The sequence below is a fragment of the Apis florea genome, unplaced genomic scaffold (assembly GCF_048593485.1).
Source record: "Apis florea isolate Af1SG1 unplaced genomic scaffold, ASM4859348v1 contig_3203_pilon, whole genome shotgun sequence".
NCBI classification, from domain to species: Eukaryota; Metazoa; Arthropoda; class Insecta; order Hymenoptera; family Apidae; genus Apis; species Apis florea.
Genome location: NW_028256723.1, coordinates 866,576 through 885,170, shown reverse-complemented (window position 1 = coordinate 885,170; position 18,595 = coordinate 866,576). Strand labels below are relative to the sequence as shown.

General features: G+C 34.6%; 1 protein-coding gene across 4 annotated transcripts in view; it reads left to right on the top strand.

The window, feature by feature from the left end:
* Positions 1-17,835, top strand: part of LOC100867893 (ankyrin repeat and SAM domain-containing protein 1A) — a 77,305-nt gene extending 59,470 nt beyond the window's left edge. For 2 of the 4 annotated variants that reach the window (XM_012486875.3, XM_086910834.1), the window contains 6 exons: positions 96-223; positions 973-1,344; positions 4,433-4,744; positions 6,015-6,173; positions 6,579-6,716; positions 7,218-17,835. In XM_012486875.3, the coding sequence (XP_012342329.1) occupies positions 96-223; positions 973-1,344; positions 4,433-4,744; positions 6,015-6,173; positions 6,579-6,716; positions 7,218-7,826 (1,718 nt within the window). In that variant the 3' untranslated portion in view covers positions 7,827-17,835. Of the gene's footprint in view, positions 1-95; positions 224-972; positions 1,345-4,432; positions 4,745-4,850; positions 5,116-6,014; positions 6,174-6,578; positions 6,717-6,791; positions 7,012-7,217 lie in introns of those variants that run through there. The other 2 variants (XM_086910835.1, XM_086910836.1) reach the window with 2 other exon arrangements.
* Positions 17,836-18,595: the final 760 nt, after the last annotated feature.

Sequence of the window (18,595 nt, the reverse complement as noted above, 5' to 3'; positions counted from 1 at the left end):
GAGTTCGATTAGTTTCTCTCTGGTGTTAAAGTATAGAGATTTTTAAGAAGAATCGTGTTTATTTCTATATTCGAGTAAAATAATTTTATGCACAGGCTTGAGCTCGGACACTAGTAGCAGCCCTATTGTCTCCACTTCCGTTGGTCAATGGCTGTCGACGCTGGGACTGGCCGATTACGAGACCCTCTTCATCAACTATGGATTCGACGACCTGGATTTCATAGTGAGCATCACATCCTCGTTATCCTTTGAAAGTTTTTTTAAGAGAACTATACTAATCTTTTGACTCTCGAATATTTATTTATGTTTGATCTTTTTTTTAAATATCGCTTCGTTAATAGATTCCTAAGTTCTTTAAGTTCTATATAAGCTTATAAAGTTGTAGAATAATATATCAAACGGTTGGATTTTTATCTGAAATAAGATCTCGGATCGACTTATTTTCGACGTTAGTTTTTCCCGAGTTTGACATTCGTGGCGATGGAAATGTTATTTTCAAAGTTTCTGAGTTTTGCAGCGTGGAACTGTAATGAAATTTGATTTTTTGTTATTAAATAACGAAATGATTTCTATTCGTTAAGAAATTGATAATAGAGAGAAGGAAAATAGTGATAAAAATAGAGATATAGTGTAAGAAGATGAAAAATAAGAACAACAGGCAATAAATGAGAGCACGTTATTGGGATTATAAGGTTTGTAACGATGTTTCATTGTGATATTTGCCCTGACAAACCGAGGATGCTTTTTAGTAATTACTTTATTATTAAAATATCACGACAATATAGATTTTTAATATTCGATAAATTATCTCTCTTTATATGTAAAGATGGATAAAATATTAAAATATAAAAGTTTTACGCGTTAATTTGTGTGTAAAATCATTTTAAGTTAGCTAAGAAATTCATTCGAACGAAATTGCAAGAGAAACGCGTGCATAGAAGAAAAGTTTGGAACACTGTTTCTTATTTCCAGAACGGGGTTTTGGACGAGGCCGATTTGAAAGATATGGAGATCACGAGCGATCAAGAGCGGGCCGTGATAATGGACGCGGTCGGTTTGTTGAACAAACGCTTGGACAAACGATCCAACGTTCAATCGGTGGACGAGTGGTTGAAGAGCATTCATTTGGAAAATTACGCGGAAACCTTCAAAAAGCATTTGTACACGGATATGGAGCGCGTGAGGTGCGTGTGGGAGGTCGAATTGGCGACCGTGCTCGAGATCCAGAAGCCAGCGCACCGTAAGAGGATCCTCGCGTCTGTCAGTGGATCGAGCGCGCGTGCGCAGAATCGTAACTGCGCCGGGCCCAACTTGGAGGATCTCAATAAGGATTTGAACACGTTGGTGAGTGAATTCGCTTAGTAGTTTAACTGAATACGAATCGATCGTTGCCTTCTAAAAACGTTCGTCTGGAATCGACAATGGAAGGTGAAAAATCGTGAAAATATTTTAACTGTGGAGTTAAATTTAGAACCTTTCGTATTTTTCGTATGCTAAGAAGTTGCTACGAACATATCTCCCAGCAATTTTTAAATTGATCGAGACGTTATTTCGAAAATAATAACGAAACGTGGATAATGAAAAAAATTAGAATATTTGATCGAATAATACACATTAAGTAAATATATTTAATACAATTATCACGCGACATTTCTCAAAAAAAAAAAAAAAGAAATTCCATCGTTCGAACTTTTTCGATCGCAAAAGCAACAAAATTTCTTAATAATAAACGCGAGGATCGACAAAACGAGTAAAACGACCGAAAGGCGAAGAGTCTGGAAAGAGTTAACGAGGTTCGTCGATCAGACCACGTGACGCTCTTCTTCCGCCGATTCTCTCTCACCTGGCCCGGATAGGGGGCGCGTCACATCGCGCGTTTTAAAAGTGGCAATCGAAATCAGACGGAGCGAAAGAGGGAAACGGCGGGAAAGAAAAAGAAAAAAGAAACAGAAACAACGAGAATGGATGACGAGTGTCGCGGATGAAGGGATCCTGTTAAGAATTCCGTTGAACGGGGTGTCTGACAAGGGCCGCGAAGCACTTGGGCAAAAAAGAGGACGGCGGTGGCTCGAGGGTGGGTCCCTGCGACACGCCAGGGCCAAGGCTCGATCGAGCCGAGCTTTCAACCGATCGCGTCATAATGTAAATATCGTGGCTAATTGGAGAGGCGTTATTGTAACCGAGGAGGGGGCGCATCAAGCTTCCGCTACCTGTGTACCCGCGTATATATACACACACTTGCCTCGCGAGGCGACACTCGAGCCAACCTTTCAGGCTGATCGCTCGAGCGGACGCTAATAGTTTTTGTTCGGGCGCCTCGAGCGCGATACGTGCATCCGTTAACGAGCTACTCTCTCTCTCTCTCTCTCTCTCTCTCTCTCCCTCCCTCCCTCCTCCGCCTTCTCGCGCCGAGCGTCTCGCCGCTCGGCCTTTTCGACGGTGCTCCCCTTAATTAGCTAATTAAATTCGATTAATGGCCGTCGGTCGACGCGTCCAAATTGCTCTCTTTGTTCCCCCGTTTCTCTGCTTCTTACGTCCATTCTTTCCTCGTAATCGAATTTCACGATTACCGGCCTCGCGCTGCGGCCCGCGGAGTTCCGTCTGCGGATTAATCTTCGAATCTCGATGTAGGTTTCATACATGATGTATTTTCACTTTCTTCGATCAATCTTTCGTAATAGGAAATTGAACCTCTGAGCTATTTTTTAAATACCAGTACGTTTCTAAGATTTCGTTGCCCCTTCTAGTATAATAATCGTTCAAATTGTCGCCCTTCATGCTTGCAAGGAAAATATTGCATCATACTTTTTGACATCGTGTCTCTTTATTCTTTCTCGGTATTTTTTGATCGTTGTCACAGCGTATCGTTTTCTTATTTTCAATCGTTTCATTTTATTTTTTTTCTCCCGACACGATTCTCTTTTAACGATATCGAAGAGAAATTATATAGGAGAGGCAGATGTAACAAACGATTCGCGGGATGTAATCCGTACGGCGAACGATACGCTCGTGTGGTTTGAATCTGGTTTGATCGTAATTCCCGGAACGGCGTGAAACGATTCATTCCCGGAGATTGCAAAAAGTTTTCTTTTTTTTTTTTTTTTTTTTTTTTTTTCATCAGGACTGGTGCCGATTCGAAACGCGCGACGCTTTCACGAGTGTAATTGCACGTTCTGTAACACGAGCAGCCCTCTCCCTCCTCCCTCCCCCCCTCCCGGTTTTCGTGCGCGGCTTTGTAACGCTGCGCGAAAATTTTTCGCGCCGACATGTGTCCATTTTTATTTTTGGCTCCGCTGACGTATCGGAAATTTGCTTGTAACGCGGCCGAAAACGCGACGTTGGAATGTAAAAAGGTATTTGCTCCGGTCGTTCGTTCGTTCAAATAAATCTATTGGAAGATTTTACGTTCCACGGTCGAAATTAATGGAATGTATTCGCGTTCTATTGGTGTTAATATTGACGTGTTCGTAGTTTACATTGTGTTGACGAAAGGCAAAGTTTCTTCAGCGGCTCGAAATCCTCTCCCCTCTTTTTTCTGAATTCGAGAGAAACAGAAATACGTATAACATTATAATTAATTTTATAATAGATAGACAGTCTAATGTAAATATTCTGTTTTATGTAATAAAGCTTTGTTGTTGATAAATGATACCTAATGTATCTATATTTTTAAGGAACACGTACTCGTCTTCTTAAATATAATTTTAAAACATTAAAATGACAATTTAATTTTATGCATCAAGTTTTTTTTCAATTTTCCCCGATAATTGAAAATTAGAAATGAAAATATCTGTTTACAATGAGACGTACATATATTTTACTATTGCAAACATTAAAGTGACAATTTAATTTTATATGTCAAGTTTTTTTTCAAATTTCCTTGATAATTGAAAATTAGAAATGAAAATATCTGTTTACAATGAGGCGCACATATATTTTACTATTGCAAACATTACAATGACAATTTAATTTTATATGTCAAGTTTTTTTTTTCAAATTTCTTTGATAATTGAAAATTAGAAATGAAAATATCTGTTTACAATGAGACGTACATATATTTTACTATTGCAAACATTAAAGTGACAATTTAATTTTATATGTCAAGTTTTTTTTCAAATTTCCTCGATAATTGAAAATTAGAAATGAAAATATCTGTTTACAATGAGACGTACATATATTTTACTATTGCAAACATTAAAGTGACAATTTAATTTTATATGTCAAGTTTTTTTTCAAATTTTCTTGACAATTGAAAATTAGAAATGAAAATATCTGTTTACAATGAGACCTACATATATTTTACTATTACAAACGTATTTAATACAAAGAAAAGAATGAGAAGAAGCTACGTGTATTTTTTTTCTTTTTTTTTTTTTTTGTAAAATCTCTACTCGCTATTACTCAAAAATTCGGCGGTGGCTGGTTTCCGCAGAAGTCGAACATACAGCAGCTGAAGGAGGAGATACGGGAGAAGCTGCCGGAAACAACGACGGAGGGTAATGGCGGTACGTCGATAACCGGAACGAATTCGACCGGCACGAGCACATTAAGGCATCGCAAAAACAGGCCGGCTCCGCAGCCACCCCAACGACCCAGTTCGCATAATGGGGCGATCTCGGCACCGGAACAACTCGAGATCAGGGCACCGTCAGAGCTGCTCCTCGGTGTCCCGTCCACCCTCAAGACGCAATGGAGGCACCAGCCAAAAGCTCTAGTCACCGGCTGCGTCACGTACGTCGCCAACGTAAGTCTAATTGCTTCCGTTCTTCCATCCCTTCTATCTCCTTTCTTGCTATTTTACATGTCTTTTGCCGTGTCTTCCTTCCTGAACAAGGAACTATTCCTTCCAGGCAGCCAAATCTTTTTAACTGCTTTATGTAGTGAATGGATTCTATTATTTGGTTATTAAGGATAATTTATATAGATCGTCGTAGATGAAATGGCCGAATTCTTGATAGCTCTTATGCCGGTAACTTCTTATATTTTCAGCGAAAGAGTGTAATTGAAGAAATTGAAGCTTTACTCGATGTTTCATAGATTTTTAATAAATTTCTTCTTAATAAAATCCTTTTAATATAATTCTGAAAAAGTTTAATAAAATTGTTTTTAATTTAACTTTCTTTCGAGAAATATAACTTTTATTTTATGTTTTTCCACTATAATGATGATGAAATAACGAATGTTCACATTTTCATATAGTGATGTATGTAGCAAAATTATTAGTATAAGATTAATAATTAAAATTAATCAATATAATTGATATTTTATGCTAATATAAAATTCTTCATCTTTGTTGAGTTACTGTTTTGTCCATAAGGAATATTTTGAATGATTTTATGCACATATGAAATTTGCCATTTCATGTGTAACTTTAATATCGTACTATGAATATACTTTGGGATTTATGTTACTGCGTCGCGAGATGGTTACATCAAAAAAATCGGTGGTAATCGAGTTTCTTATAACGTTGTATAAAAAGGAAATTATAGTTGCTATAAAAACGAGATTTCTATTTCATTGTAGAAATAGAAATTGTATTCCGTAATTCTGTCGTTCTAACACATTGTATGGTTCTTGAATAACGAGTGCGGTGTGTGATGTCAGCCAGATAATCATGACAACGCTTCAAGGTGAAGGCTATTACCATAATTATAGCGTGGGTGTAGCTAATAACACATTTCATTCAGAATATTATCTTCTTTGGTGTAACCTCTAGCGCAATAAACGAGCATTTAACGCTTTCTTCATTTGGAAGTTCATATTGTTCAACTTGATGATCGCTTGTTTTCTTTGATACATAATTCTGCAAATATCATACAACAATTTAATAATGCTTAAGCCAATTCTTATTATAGTTATTAAGTTAGAACTAATGTACATATTTTATAAATAATTTATACGCGATTCATTATTAATACTGGTAGATTTATAATCGTATTTTTAAAAAAGCTTAGCGTTTAAATACCTTGTAGATTCTAGAGGCACGGTTTTTTTTCTGTTCAAAAATCGCGTAGTATCTGGGTTCCACTGTGGTGAAGGAGTTACGCGGTACTGAGTCGACAAAGAAATCGATACAAAAGCTGAAGAAAACTTGCCGCGAACCTAGAGTCACCCCTGACATCACTTTGGCGATTTCTTATCGTGGCGTTCGATTCCTCAACACAGTGACTAATGTAAGACAATTTTTACAAGATATATTTAAATAATATCGTGGAATACGTGGCAAAAAATTTTAAATAACAACGTTAATCCTTTGTGTAATTATGATTAATTTTAATATAATATCTTTATAAATAGTTAAAAATAAAAATATAGTTTTAATTGAACTATATTTTTTACTTATTTTTATATAAGTATTATCTTATATTTGTTCGTATATGATTTGAAAGTTTTTGTGATAAAATTAATTGGAATTTATCACAAAATTGCTTCGAATCAATAATATAACGATATAAATAAGGAGAACAATGTCCTGCATTTATGGAATTTGTATCACGTTCGAAAGGATTAACGTTGAACCATAATACGATTACTGTGCCTATATACATTTGTATTTGGAATGATGGAAATCGATATAGGAGCCGATTTGCGAGCACGAAATTCGCAACATTCACTGCGCCTGTCAGGATGCCGACGATCTCACGCATTTCGCATATATTACCAAGGACCACGCCAGCCGTACGCATTTCTGCCATGTATTTTGCGTACCAACAATGGTAAGTTCATTTTCATTCTTTTATTTTCAATATCACAATGTTGAAATCTATCTATATGAAATTTTTTTGAAACAGAATTTAGAATTGTTATTATTATATAACTGATCCGAATGGAGAATAAGCAATTCAAATGGAATACTTACATGCATACACACGTAACACACAACAGTTTATTAATTCTTTTTACAACCCACGATTTCCCATTCAGATAAATATGTTCAATCAACGGGAAATTATTTAATCGGATATTAACTGAAATTTCGTTCCAGTAAATAAAATTTTACTGTATTACATATTTCTTGATGTTTTAATTTTATCAACTCAATTAGAAATAGCTTCATAATAATTCCAATAACAAGTACGTTAAATCTATTAATATTATTAATAATTCAATCATTTACACTTCTTCTTCATTAATAATCAAAATGTATTATTGTCAATTTCATCCAAATTTTAATTACCTTCACAATAAATCTACGAAGCGAGACATATCTGTTTCAGGACCAAGCAACGGAGGTGATCCTAACCTTAGGCCAGGCGTTTGAAGTAGCTTATCAGATGGCGTTGCGGGACAAACTTGGCAATCATACAGTACGATCGCAATCGGCTAACCAACTCACAACATTTTCAAAATCAACTGTATCCACTAAGATACCAATTTCGCCAGATTCCGCGCTCGATACTGGTCGTGAAATACTTGATCAATCTGCAACCCCTATTCTTAACGTGAACTCGATGAACCCAAAGCCGAAACCTCGTTCCAAATCGTCCATTCCTAATCCTGTAATGCAATCCACGGCGACCAATCAAACGCAAGATGCAAATTCTAACTCGAGTTCCCTCTCAAGCGGTACTGTGAACTGTAGTTCGAGTTCGAACTCCGCGACTAGTCCTAGTACGAATTCTGTGAGCAGCTCAAATTCGAACACAAGCACTAATCAGACAGCGAAACCGCTTATTACGCATGGTAGGTCCCATTCGGTGAATGATATTAAAGTGAACGGCAACCAATTGAAGTTGGCTCCAGCACCAGTTGATGACATCGGAATCGGTGTGAAGGATATGAAACCCGGCTCTAGAGCACCCATCGCTCTGTCTGAAGAATTGTAAAAAATCTATGATCCATGTTTTTTGGATCTTCATTGTCGTTTGTTTGAGAAGTTAGGTTTCGAAAACGCTTCGACGATCTTTGCTTTGATCGTTGACAAACTCGCGCGATTAGGCAAGGCTCTTGCTTTTTCTTTGTGAACTTTTAGAGATTATGATATTGATATGAATATTCGAAGGAAATCTGACAAGTGCTTGTTTGACAAGTGTACTATTTGAAATATTAGTGCAATGTTGAAAATATCGTGAAACAACTGTTTTTCGGAGAAAAGTTTGGAAATTCGTAATTGTGAGGTTAAAAAAAGTATATATCCAATCGTGCAAATTGATCTTCGTATCAGAACATCAGTCGAATTTTTTATAAAATAATATTATAAAATCTAGTTGAGATTTTAATGTTGGGATGAGAAGTCGAATTGAATAATACACGCGAAATAGGGGATCGCGCAAAGCATTTGTGGTTTTTATCTCTTGAAATTTTGTAGTACTATTCTAAACAGACATAATTGTGACAGATTGAATGGTTATTTCATTTTGAAATAAATGGTACAGGTTTGATAACGACTCAGGTAAGTGAAAGACAAATCCAATCATTTTGCCAAATTCTTGATCAGCTATGACACTGTGATTTTCTACATCGAGGGCATTAATAAATCGACAAAAGACAATTATATGCTCATTCTTTACATATTATATTCATGTTTGTGCAACGAGAAAATGAAAAAGAAAAGATATTAATAATAATAAAATAGAAAAACAACGAAGTTTGAAAATTCCCGTTTCACTATATCTCGTTGGACGAACCATGATTATTGTAAACAGTATTATTTGATGAAAATGACTCTTTATGAAATAAGATTCGATGTTTTGTCGATAAGAAAGAGCGTGACTAACATCACATTGACGTCTCGCCTAAAGTAATTTTAAAATAATTTAAAAAAAACAAAAAAAAAAAAGAATTAACAAAATAACACGATTTTTTTCGAAAGATTCAAGTTTCCCATTGCATATACATTTATAATTTAATATTGCATTTAAAATGGCACTTATATACATACGAACATTCCCATAAAAGAATATACAGGTGAGTTGATAAATTTGCGAATGCTCAATTTTGATCGCGTGCAATCAATTAAAAAAAAAAAAAAAAAAAAAAATGAATTGACTGATGAGATTTAGAGGCTGAATCATTTTTTCTTTGAACCGTGGATGGCTTAATACCACGATCGATTCGTTTTTCCATAATATTATCATCCCTCGTTCGATTCGTTACTGTTTTTTCGACATCTTTATCTCCCAAGACTGATGGTCCTTATTTCGTTTTATATTTTTCACATGTTCGGCATTTATGTATATTACATGTACATAGACATACATATGTACACAAAAATTGCACGTATTGATTATTGTAAAATAAAAAAAAACGAAAAAGGAAAAAAAGGATCGGACAGAAAAACTTTAAATTAATGTGTATTTATCATATGCTAATTTGACGAACCTCGCGATTAGAAAACGAATATTATACTATGAAACAGTACCAAATATTTATCTATTTATATATTTAAGTACTCGATGGGAATCTTCGAAGAGAAAGATTTTGTCTTCAATATAAGTTGATTTTTAACGTGACGATATTAAAAAATGAATATTAAAAATAATTCTATGGCGTAGCTGATCGGTTCGAGGCTTAAATATTAGGGTTCATTCTGAATTGACAAAATGTGTCATAATAGAATATTATTACTAACTAAACATATAGTATTTTTTTTTTTCTGGTAACTTTGTTATGGAGCAGGCCTAAAAGACCTTGTATGTAGTTGTTGAATCATAGTAATAAATGAGAGCATGTGTTCGCCAATCACGAACCGTTTCGAAAAATGGGGAAAATAACATGCGCGAGCTCAAGAAACTCGTCAAGATGTCGGTTGAGCAATGGCGTCCTGGAGTGTACACAACGCGTAGATTTCGTAGTGAAACCAAAGATTGCATTGTATATAAAGAAGGCGATATTAATCTCGATATTAACGTGGAAAGCAGGGGGAAGATGGAATGAAGAATCCATTTCGAAAGTGATACAGGAGTGAGAGATATTAGGACGAGTGGAACATGAGAAACTGCCAAATAACACACCACCATTACCAAGTACGCACACTTTGTATTTATCACATTTAAAATTATAGATAGCGCTATTCATACGTATATATAAAATTAAGTGTTAAAATGTTGCGGCAGAGACGAAATTCGTGAACGATATGATACAGTCATTTTGAAATATGGTTCGTCGTATATAATCCATACTTCGTGAGTTCGTATTTGCGAATTATAGTGCAGCTATGTAGGATTGTAGAAATTCAAAGTAGAGCATGCTTCCTCGATGTGTGTCGATAAATTCGAGAGAATGGCGGAAAGAATCGAGAAGTGTTCGGATCGATATAGAATCGATTAAAGGGGTTATTCGTGTTGGCTTTGATGTTTCGTAATGGCATTGGGTTTTCGAAAAGCGTGTTCGACTAAAATGAAAAGTGAGTTCCATAGAAGATTGATCTATTTGGTTATGTGTCTGGGGAAAAAGTATACGTATAATATATCGGAAAAGAGAAAAAGATATTAAAAGATTCGATATTGATTGGTAACGAGGATTATTAACGATGGTGTATTGCGTAGTATCAAATAAATTACGATAAATTAGTAGTAAATTACGAAAACGTAGTACTACGTACTAGAATATAGTTGTGACAAAATTTTGATGCTGCGTAGTTTGTAGTCGATAGTGTGTGTCTTTTTTCGACCAAGTTTCGACGTTTATGGTTATGAAACGTACTACTACGTATTTCGAACATTTTGAGAAAGATATATATTTGAAGAAAAGCGTATTAAAATGTCCTTTCGTAGATTTATACTTTCGTAAGATTTTTTCTTGCTTTTTATTCTATACAAATTGCGTAGAGTGGTTCGTGTAAAGTAATATAGAGAATTATATTTTAAGATATTTTACATGGAATTTTTTCTTTTTAATCTATAATATAAAGAAACTAAAGTGGTTCTTGTAAAATTTTGCATACACAAGTAGTCGTACTTCACTATGCATGCTCAAACGTTCGATATCGTATTTGCCAATGACAAGTGTTCTAAAACATTTTATTATATACATTTACATAACATAACATAAATAATTAACATAATAACCAACGAGAAACATTAATTCATTGCTTGTTTTACTTTATACGAATCACTTCATACTTCACTCAGATTTTTCGCTAAAAGATTTTCTTCATCATTCGACTCGCGATTCGAACAATCATTTCGTCCATCAGTGAACAATACATTTTGCATATGATGCAATTTTTTAAGTGCCAACAATGAAGCCCCATTTATATATTCAATAAACACATAACATCGATCTAATTTCGCGATTTAGAGGTTAGATCGTGTCAAGAAATAAAGTCAGAAAAAATCCGACGAGCGTGCACATGCGCATAAGAGTGTACATAACATTACATCGAACACTTGGTAGCTATCTTGTTTTTTGCTATATTGTAAATTATCCACACGTGTTCAAAGGGGAATATACATATATATTTCGTTCCGTTCTGAACACGAGCGCAATAGATAATTCGCACGAAATAATTTATTTCTTTATATATATAAATATAAAAAAATAAAACAGTAGTATAACTCTAAAAATGAGTAAACGTTAGCTGCGTAATACACTTATACGATTATATATAGATCGGATGGTATTGGCAATGAGTTTTATAGGACTCGTACATGCCAATCGCGCGAAAAAACTCATTCACGGACCAAGAGATGATAAAACAAGAGGAAAAAAAAAAAAAAAAAAAAAAAATATCGGGAGAGAAAAAAAATACAAATGATTAAAAAGAAGAAAGAGACGTATGAGTAATATACTCGTAAACTAGTATTCAATGGAGAGAAGAAAGAAAAATATTAGTTGCACAGTGGTCGAGAGAGGAATTTTTAGATAGACACTCTTTCTCCTAAAAATGACGAGGTACGACGATCACGTTATTCGTCGTGTCGATTATTTAGATCGAATTAATACAGGTATCAGATGTACGTGTACATAGATGTATGGTAAAATTAGAGCACGCTATAGCGATCACCGTGAATCAGTTCAATGAATCAACGATACCAAAGAGGCAGTCGATGAAATTTTTCCTAATTGTACATTAGACGATTATGTGTGATTAAAGTGACATATTGATTATTTCTTGTGGATTTTTGTCTCTGATGTTCGTTTCCGTTGTATAACCTACGAATCTTGGGATCCTTAAGGGTTTATATATGGGTTGGGTTCTTGTGATTTATGCATTTCACGTTCGAAGTTCTTAGATGTGAGTAACAAGTTGTTAAATTGTCGAGTTTGTGTTGTAACACTCGATATTTATTTATTGTTAAAAAAATAAAAGTTAAAATTGTTTGAATATTCGATTCGAATTTGAGAATGGTTCCATCAGACGGATTAGCAATAAAAATGATGCAATATAAATATTAAGAGAGCGTGTACATACCTAGTCAGTTATTCTCGATAGCAAAACAAATGATGTAATCTAATACTCATCGATGTTTTGTAAATATACTAATAAAAGTTTGCCCTTTATCTTACTTATCTACTCGTAAATATAACACTTGTCTGATTCAATTATTTTCTCAATAGTAATTTCTTGAAAAGTTTGAAGAGAATTTTGATTCGTAGTATTTTAAAAAAAACTATACATATTTTTAGCGCGAAACAGTATCGAGAAAGATTTGAACATGTTTCTGGATTTATAATAGCGAGATTCGAAAGGAGAAATTTCCACAAAATTTGCATTATCTTGTGTCTCTGAACTTCGAACAGTATATATATATATAGGATGGTGCAATACAAATGAACTCTTCTCATAAAATATAACAATATAGAATGTAAGACGTTCAAATTAAATTTCGTCCTTTTTTTTCGATTCGACGTACGATTACATTGATATATACCGGGTGATATAAAAGAGATGAAGCAATTTTTGAGCATGCTTGTTGAAATAGATTAAAAAAAAATTATTTAATCTAATAAGAAAAATGTAAATTAGAAAGACAATCTTTTTTCAATTTTCCTCTTTCAATCAAACTGGAATTTCTATTGATCAAATTGATCAAATACAATCACACGATCCAAAAATTGTTCAACGCTTTTATCGTTCAACCCTATAAGTATCATTATCCCACTTAACTTTCACATTTTTCCTGTCTTCAATTACTTTCACGGGAGGAAACAGGTGCTCGTGCATTTTTCACTTTAGCATACAATTTCCCAGCAAATATACGTGCACGTCTCGGCGAAATCGCGCTGATTAAGCGCGCGAAAACGCGATGTCATTAACGTGGCGCTTATCTCAAATCGCATCAATTTGCGAGATGAAACCCAGCTTAGAGGTTTCACGCGAGAAAAACGTGAAACGTCTCGTTAGCATCCTCCCTCCTCGTGTTAATTATGCGAAGGCTCCGAAATTATAATATCCGCGACATTATTTCCGTCAACGGTGTGCCACACCTCTGTTAATCGATGATTTTAATCGTAAAAAAAAAAAAAAAAAAAAAAGAAAAAAGAAAAAAAAACGAGCTTAGATGGCAATATCTAGGAATTTCTCGCTTCTGTTAATCCTTTCGCCGAGGGCAATTTTTGTTCCAAAAGAAATATATGCGTGGTTGTTGTTTTTTTTTTTTTCAGATCTTTATATTTATAATTAATCGAAAGCTGAACATAAAAAAGTAGTTGTAAACTTTGTTCTTTTTTTTTTTTTTTTGTTAATTATTAAGCGTACGATTTGTCAATAAAATGATAATTTGGTAAAACTTATTTTCTCAAAAAATTTTACTTTCGGTGTGTACAACTATGCGATATCCGCAGATATTATTGCAAATGGTTATTATTTGACATTTTTAATGTATATAGCGAAAGGGTTAATAATTGCAATGTAAATATTCAATGATGAGTTAGTTGTGCTAGAATTTTGTTAAATTACATATCGAAATGAATGATTTTCAATATCCGTTCCTTACTTTTTGAAATTTGCAATATTTTGTAATAATAATAATAATAATACACACGCAATAGTAATTAATAATAACAATTATGTATACGTATACAGAAGTGATATATATATATATATACTATAATACTTTTCTATGTTTGTTGTCTTCCTTTTAACATTTAATAGAGATGTAATTATTTTCTGGAAACGGAAAGGGAAATTACAATCGCTCCTATATACCTTTCTATACCAAAAAATACTTTGAAATTAAATTAGAAATTGGATCAATTCGTGAACTGATTCCGGTGAAAGCGTTCTTATCTTTTCTAGAATCCTTGTATATTTGCTATATGCTGAAAACTGAAAATCACAGAATCAAATATTTCGAGTCTTTTTCTCTCTGCACACACGCGCACGCACGCGCGCGCGCGCGCACACACACACACTGTAATTTAACGATATTTTCCTCGCACGATTAAACGATATCTATCACTCGGTATTCTATCGCTCGTAAGTTTCATTCACTCGTATTTCTAAAGATATTACGCAATCGATCACTTTCGAACGTGATCACGCTTGTTGTTGCAAAAGAGGCGATCGAAGTAATTGCGAAGAACGTTTCGTCAAACATTTCGATTCCCAAATGCTTTTTCCTCGCCAAATCAATCGCTTGAACAAATACTCGATATTTCAAATTCTAAGTTTCCAATTGAATCAGCGATCAAAATTTTTAGATAATTGTCACAAGTAACATTGTTCGTTAGTTGAACTTAGGGCTATATGTTTATGATCTTAAGCTAAAATTTTGGTTTTCATTAAACGCTCGCGTCATCATTTTACACATCGTAATCGCACGTTAATCGAAATCTATTTATAGTTATATATGAATGAGATATTCAAGTTCCTTCGCTTTCACAATTTAATCAGAGATCGACATTGCTCAAATAAATCTTTGAAATTTTAATATTAATTTATCGTTATAGGAAGAGATATCATATTCATTAACACTTATCATTCGATCCATCAAGAATAATTTGTCCATTGGAAAGGAAATTACGACAGATCAGAACCGACAATGGTTAATTTTGATCGCCATTTTACTCGTCGCACTCGTGCGACGTTCGTTCTAGGTTCTAGAATCTAGGAATTCTTTCGATGGATTTATTATACTCGTAACACTCGTTTCGTGTCAAAATCATCATCTTTTCGAATCGAGCTCAAGAGCGACTTTGTTTTTTCGCTTGAAAAACAAAGGCAGAGTGATTCAAACGAGCATATTTCCTGTACATAGCATTAATGGGAGTGTGTAAAATAAAGGTGTAGTAAAATTAGACGCGTGTAAACGATAGAATTACGAGACGAAGGATAATAGGCGGAAAAAAAAAAGGTTGTCGAGAAGAGCGATGATCGATCGTTCGATCGCTTTATTGCGTACTCCATCTTGTGTCGATGTTTCTCTCCTAGTCGATTACGATTTCTTCTCTTAAATACGATTAGTATCCTTCGAGAGGTTCGATCTTTACTTTGCACTTTGAATATATTGGTCGCGTTGGCTGTCTTGTCTGTGGAAATAATAACTATGTTCGAATAAACATCCGAATAAACAGTCAATTGATGATTTACAATACGATAGGTCAAGTTCGTACACTCTACGTACAAAAAGACAGGATAAAAGATATTTATTTAGCGTATATGTTAATATTCAATATACAGTATTCCAATTGGATGGAAATAAGATTTATCCGCTTTGAAACGTATATATATATATATACGTAATCGTATCTCATTCATACATAAGACAATTGAAAATTGTTGCGTCATTGTGAATTCTGATCGGTCAGAGTGTTGGCGACAATCTTCATTGTACGCATATAGAACACGTCCACGATATGTTCACCAAGAATGGCTTTTTTATAGAGTGTACGAAATCTAGCGTGTGATCGCACACGTGCGTACAATTGGAAAGAAGAAACATATTGTAAAAATAGAATAATAATACGTCGTAATTAGCCTTTAATGGCAAGACATGACTGTCAACGCGTCAATAATACAACATATATATATATATATATATATATATATATATATATATATATATATATATGTATGTATATGCACAATGTGTTATTATTGAATATGATTGAAGTATATATATATATCGCGACGAGCGAATATCGTCGAAATCAAAGATTTCTTTAACGAGCTTCTTTAACGATCTTTCAATTTAGAATTAGTATTAAATTATATTATATTATATTATATTATATTATATTATATTATATTATATTATATTGAATTGAATAAACTTAAAAGTATACGTTCACTGTTTGATCATATTTTACACGAACGAGTGATACTTTATAGAGATAAATATTATTTTCAATTTAATTTACTACGTACCTTTACGATTGAATGTCCTATTTTTAATAAATATAAACGTTTCAATAGATGTTAGACGATTAATGTAACACACGCGTGGCAACGTTCCCCTATTACCTCATCGAATCGATTGTAAAACGATTGCCCTCGCCAACTTCGTATACCATGCCGTATAATCTTAATTGCACACTCGTAAACTCGTCTCCATTACTCGAGACCATTACACACACTTCTTTCCGCGCGCGTCTCTCCCTTAGTTAACACGTTCTGTCTCTACTCTAACTTTTTTACTCTTTCCAATAAAATATCCCTATCCCTTTTCAAACATTACACGCATCGTTGCGTTTCTTGAAATTTCTTGAAATTGACCGGCGCAAAAAACTTTCGAAACGATTATTCTCCAAAAGATATCAAGATATCCCAATTCTTTTCTTCGAATTACCTCGAAGCAGGTATCGATTTCTACAACGATATTATATATATATATATATATTAGAAAAACCAAAAGTTATCATATTTTTACATATACGTTACAAGGATCGACAATTCTTAAAAGATAATCCAATTTACTTCGTTGCAGTTACACGTATCAAAAAAAAAAAAAAATATTTCGAAACGCTAGACAGAACGTTTTATCTAAGGCGGGCGATATCTGTATACGCGTAATCGCATAATAATTACTCACGCGTCGACGCATTTCGATTTCAATCCCCATCGACCCACATTACGTATACATAACATCGAGCGGCGGCAGCCACTTCCGGCGGAGAGGGATCCGTCGATATTTCGAATTTTTCCACGGTTCAACCGTCGCGGGGCGAGCGATCCTCGAAAAACGAAAGGCAGTTCGACTATGTATTCCGGTCCAGCTATTCTCGATGGATCCTTTCTCTCCCTTCCACCCACGCGAACACGTATACACGGCCGTCGATCTCGGAACAATGCGAGCTACGCGAACGAATTACTATTTCGGAGATGTTACTATCTATTTTCCCTGCGTTACCGTGTCCCCCTTTGTGGAGAGTGAGAGAGTGAGAGAGAGAAGGAAACAAACGTTGAAAACGGAAAATAGAGGGGAGGAAGGAAGACGAGTAAAAAAATATGGGACAGCTTGATCGTGCGATTCGAGTGGTGACTCGTAGTGATAATAAAAAGAGAAAAAAGATGGATGCGAATTTCGCTGATGAATCGTGCGCCACGAGGAAGTTTTTTTTCTCTGTTTTTTCCTCGACTATTTTTTTTTTTTCTCGAAAAATATGATTGAGAGAGAATACTGAGAAGGGGGAGGATTTTTTTTACAAATTTTTCTTTTTCATCAGAATTTTTCACAAGAATGGAGAATGGATAGAAGAAGAAAAAGGGATCGGCGGTATCTTTTGAGAATCAAATGATTATGAAAGCTGTTTTGTCGAGAATTACGCAAACGCGCTATTTTGTATCGTGATTAGAAAAAAGAGAGAGAGAAAAAAAGAAAACTTCCTACTTTCTTGGACACGTTATATTTATTATTGTTCATGTTTATTAGAATATATATATACGAGAAAAAGATTATTCCCTGGATATTTATAATGCCTTGAAGGAATAAAACGGATTAATTTAAAGGAGATCGGTGTACGTTTTTTGGCCACATCCTCCCCAATTTTTAACCAACAAGATTTATTTGCTCTCCTTTCTCTTAAATTAATAAGTTTCGAAATTTCGTTCTTTTCGAGGAGGAGACGAAAGAAAGAAAATTCAATTTTTATCACATTTTATCACGAATCTAATGAATTATAATTTAAAAAAAAAAGAAAAAAAAAACAACCCAACGCGATCCCCAATTGCGTCGGATCGATCAAATTTTTGAATATTAAACGATGGAGAAACGAGGGAGGCAATTATTCGTGACAGATCGGGCTCGCGCGAATTTGCATAAAATAAACGAGGGCCGGAATAATCGAAATTCATTTTTAATTCGAGAAACTCGACCGAGAATTCGTCGTTTTTTATTCTCTTCTCTCAACCTTTTTAGAGAAGCATAAGCGTTCCCCTTCCTCCATAAAATTGATCCAAAAATTAAAAAAAAAAAGGACGAGTCGCGACTTGCCGACAAGTTCCAACAGAAGAAACAAGAAATCGATATCGCGGCAACTCGAGCCGAAGAGATAAAAGGTCGATTTCGTGCGAAACGGTTGGAGCGGCGAATCGATAATAAGAAGCCCTTCGCGCATCGTGCAATTTCTTCATCGGTTGGTATTTCCGGTCGGCGGTTCCTCGCGGTGGCCACAAGGTAAGCATCCGCCAAAGATGCTAATTAACCAAAGTTTCGGTCTTAACAAAAGTTTTTCGATTAGCCGGTAAATTGTTATACGATGCGGCCTCGTT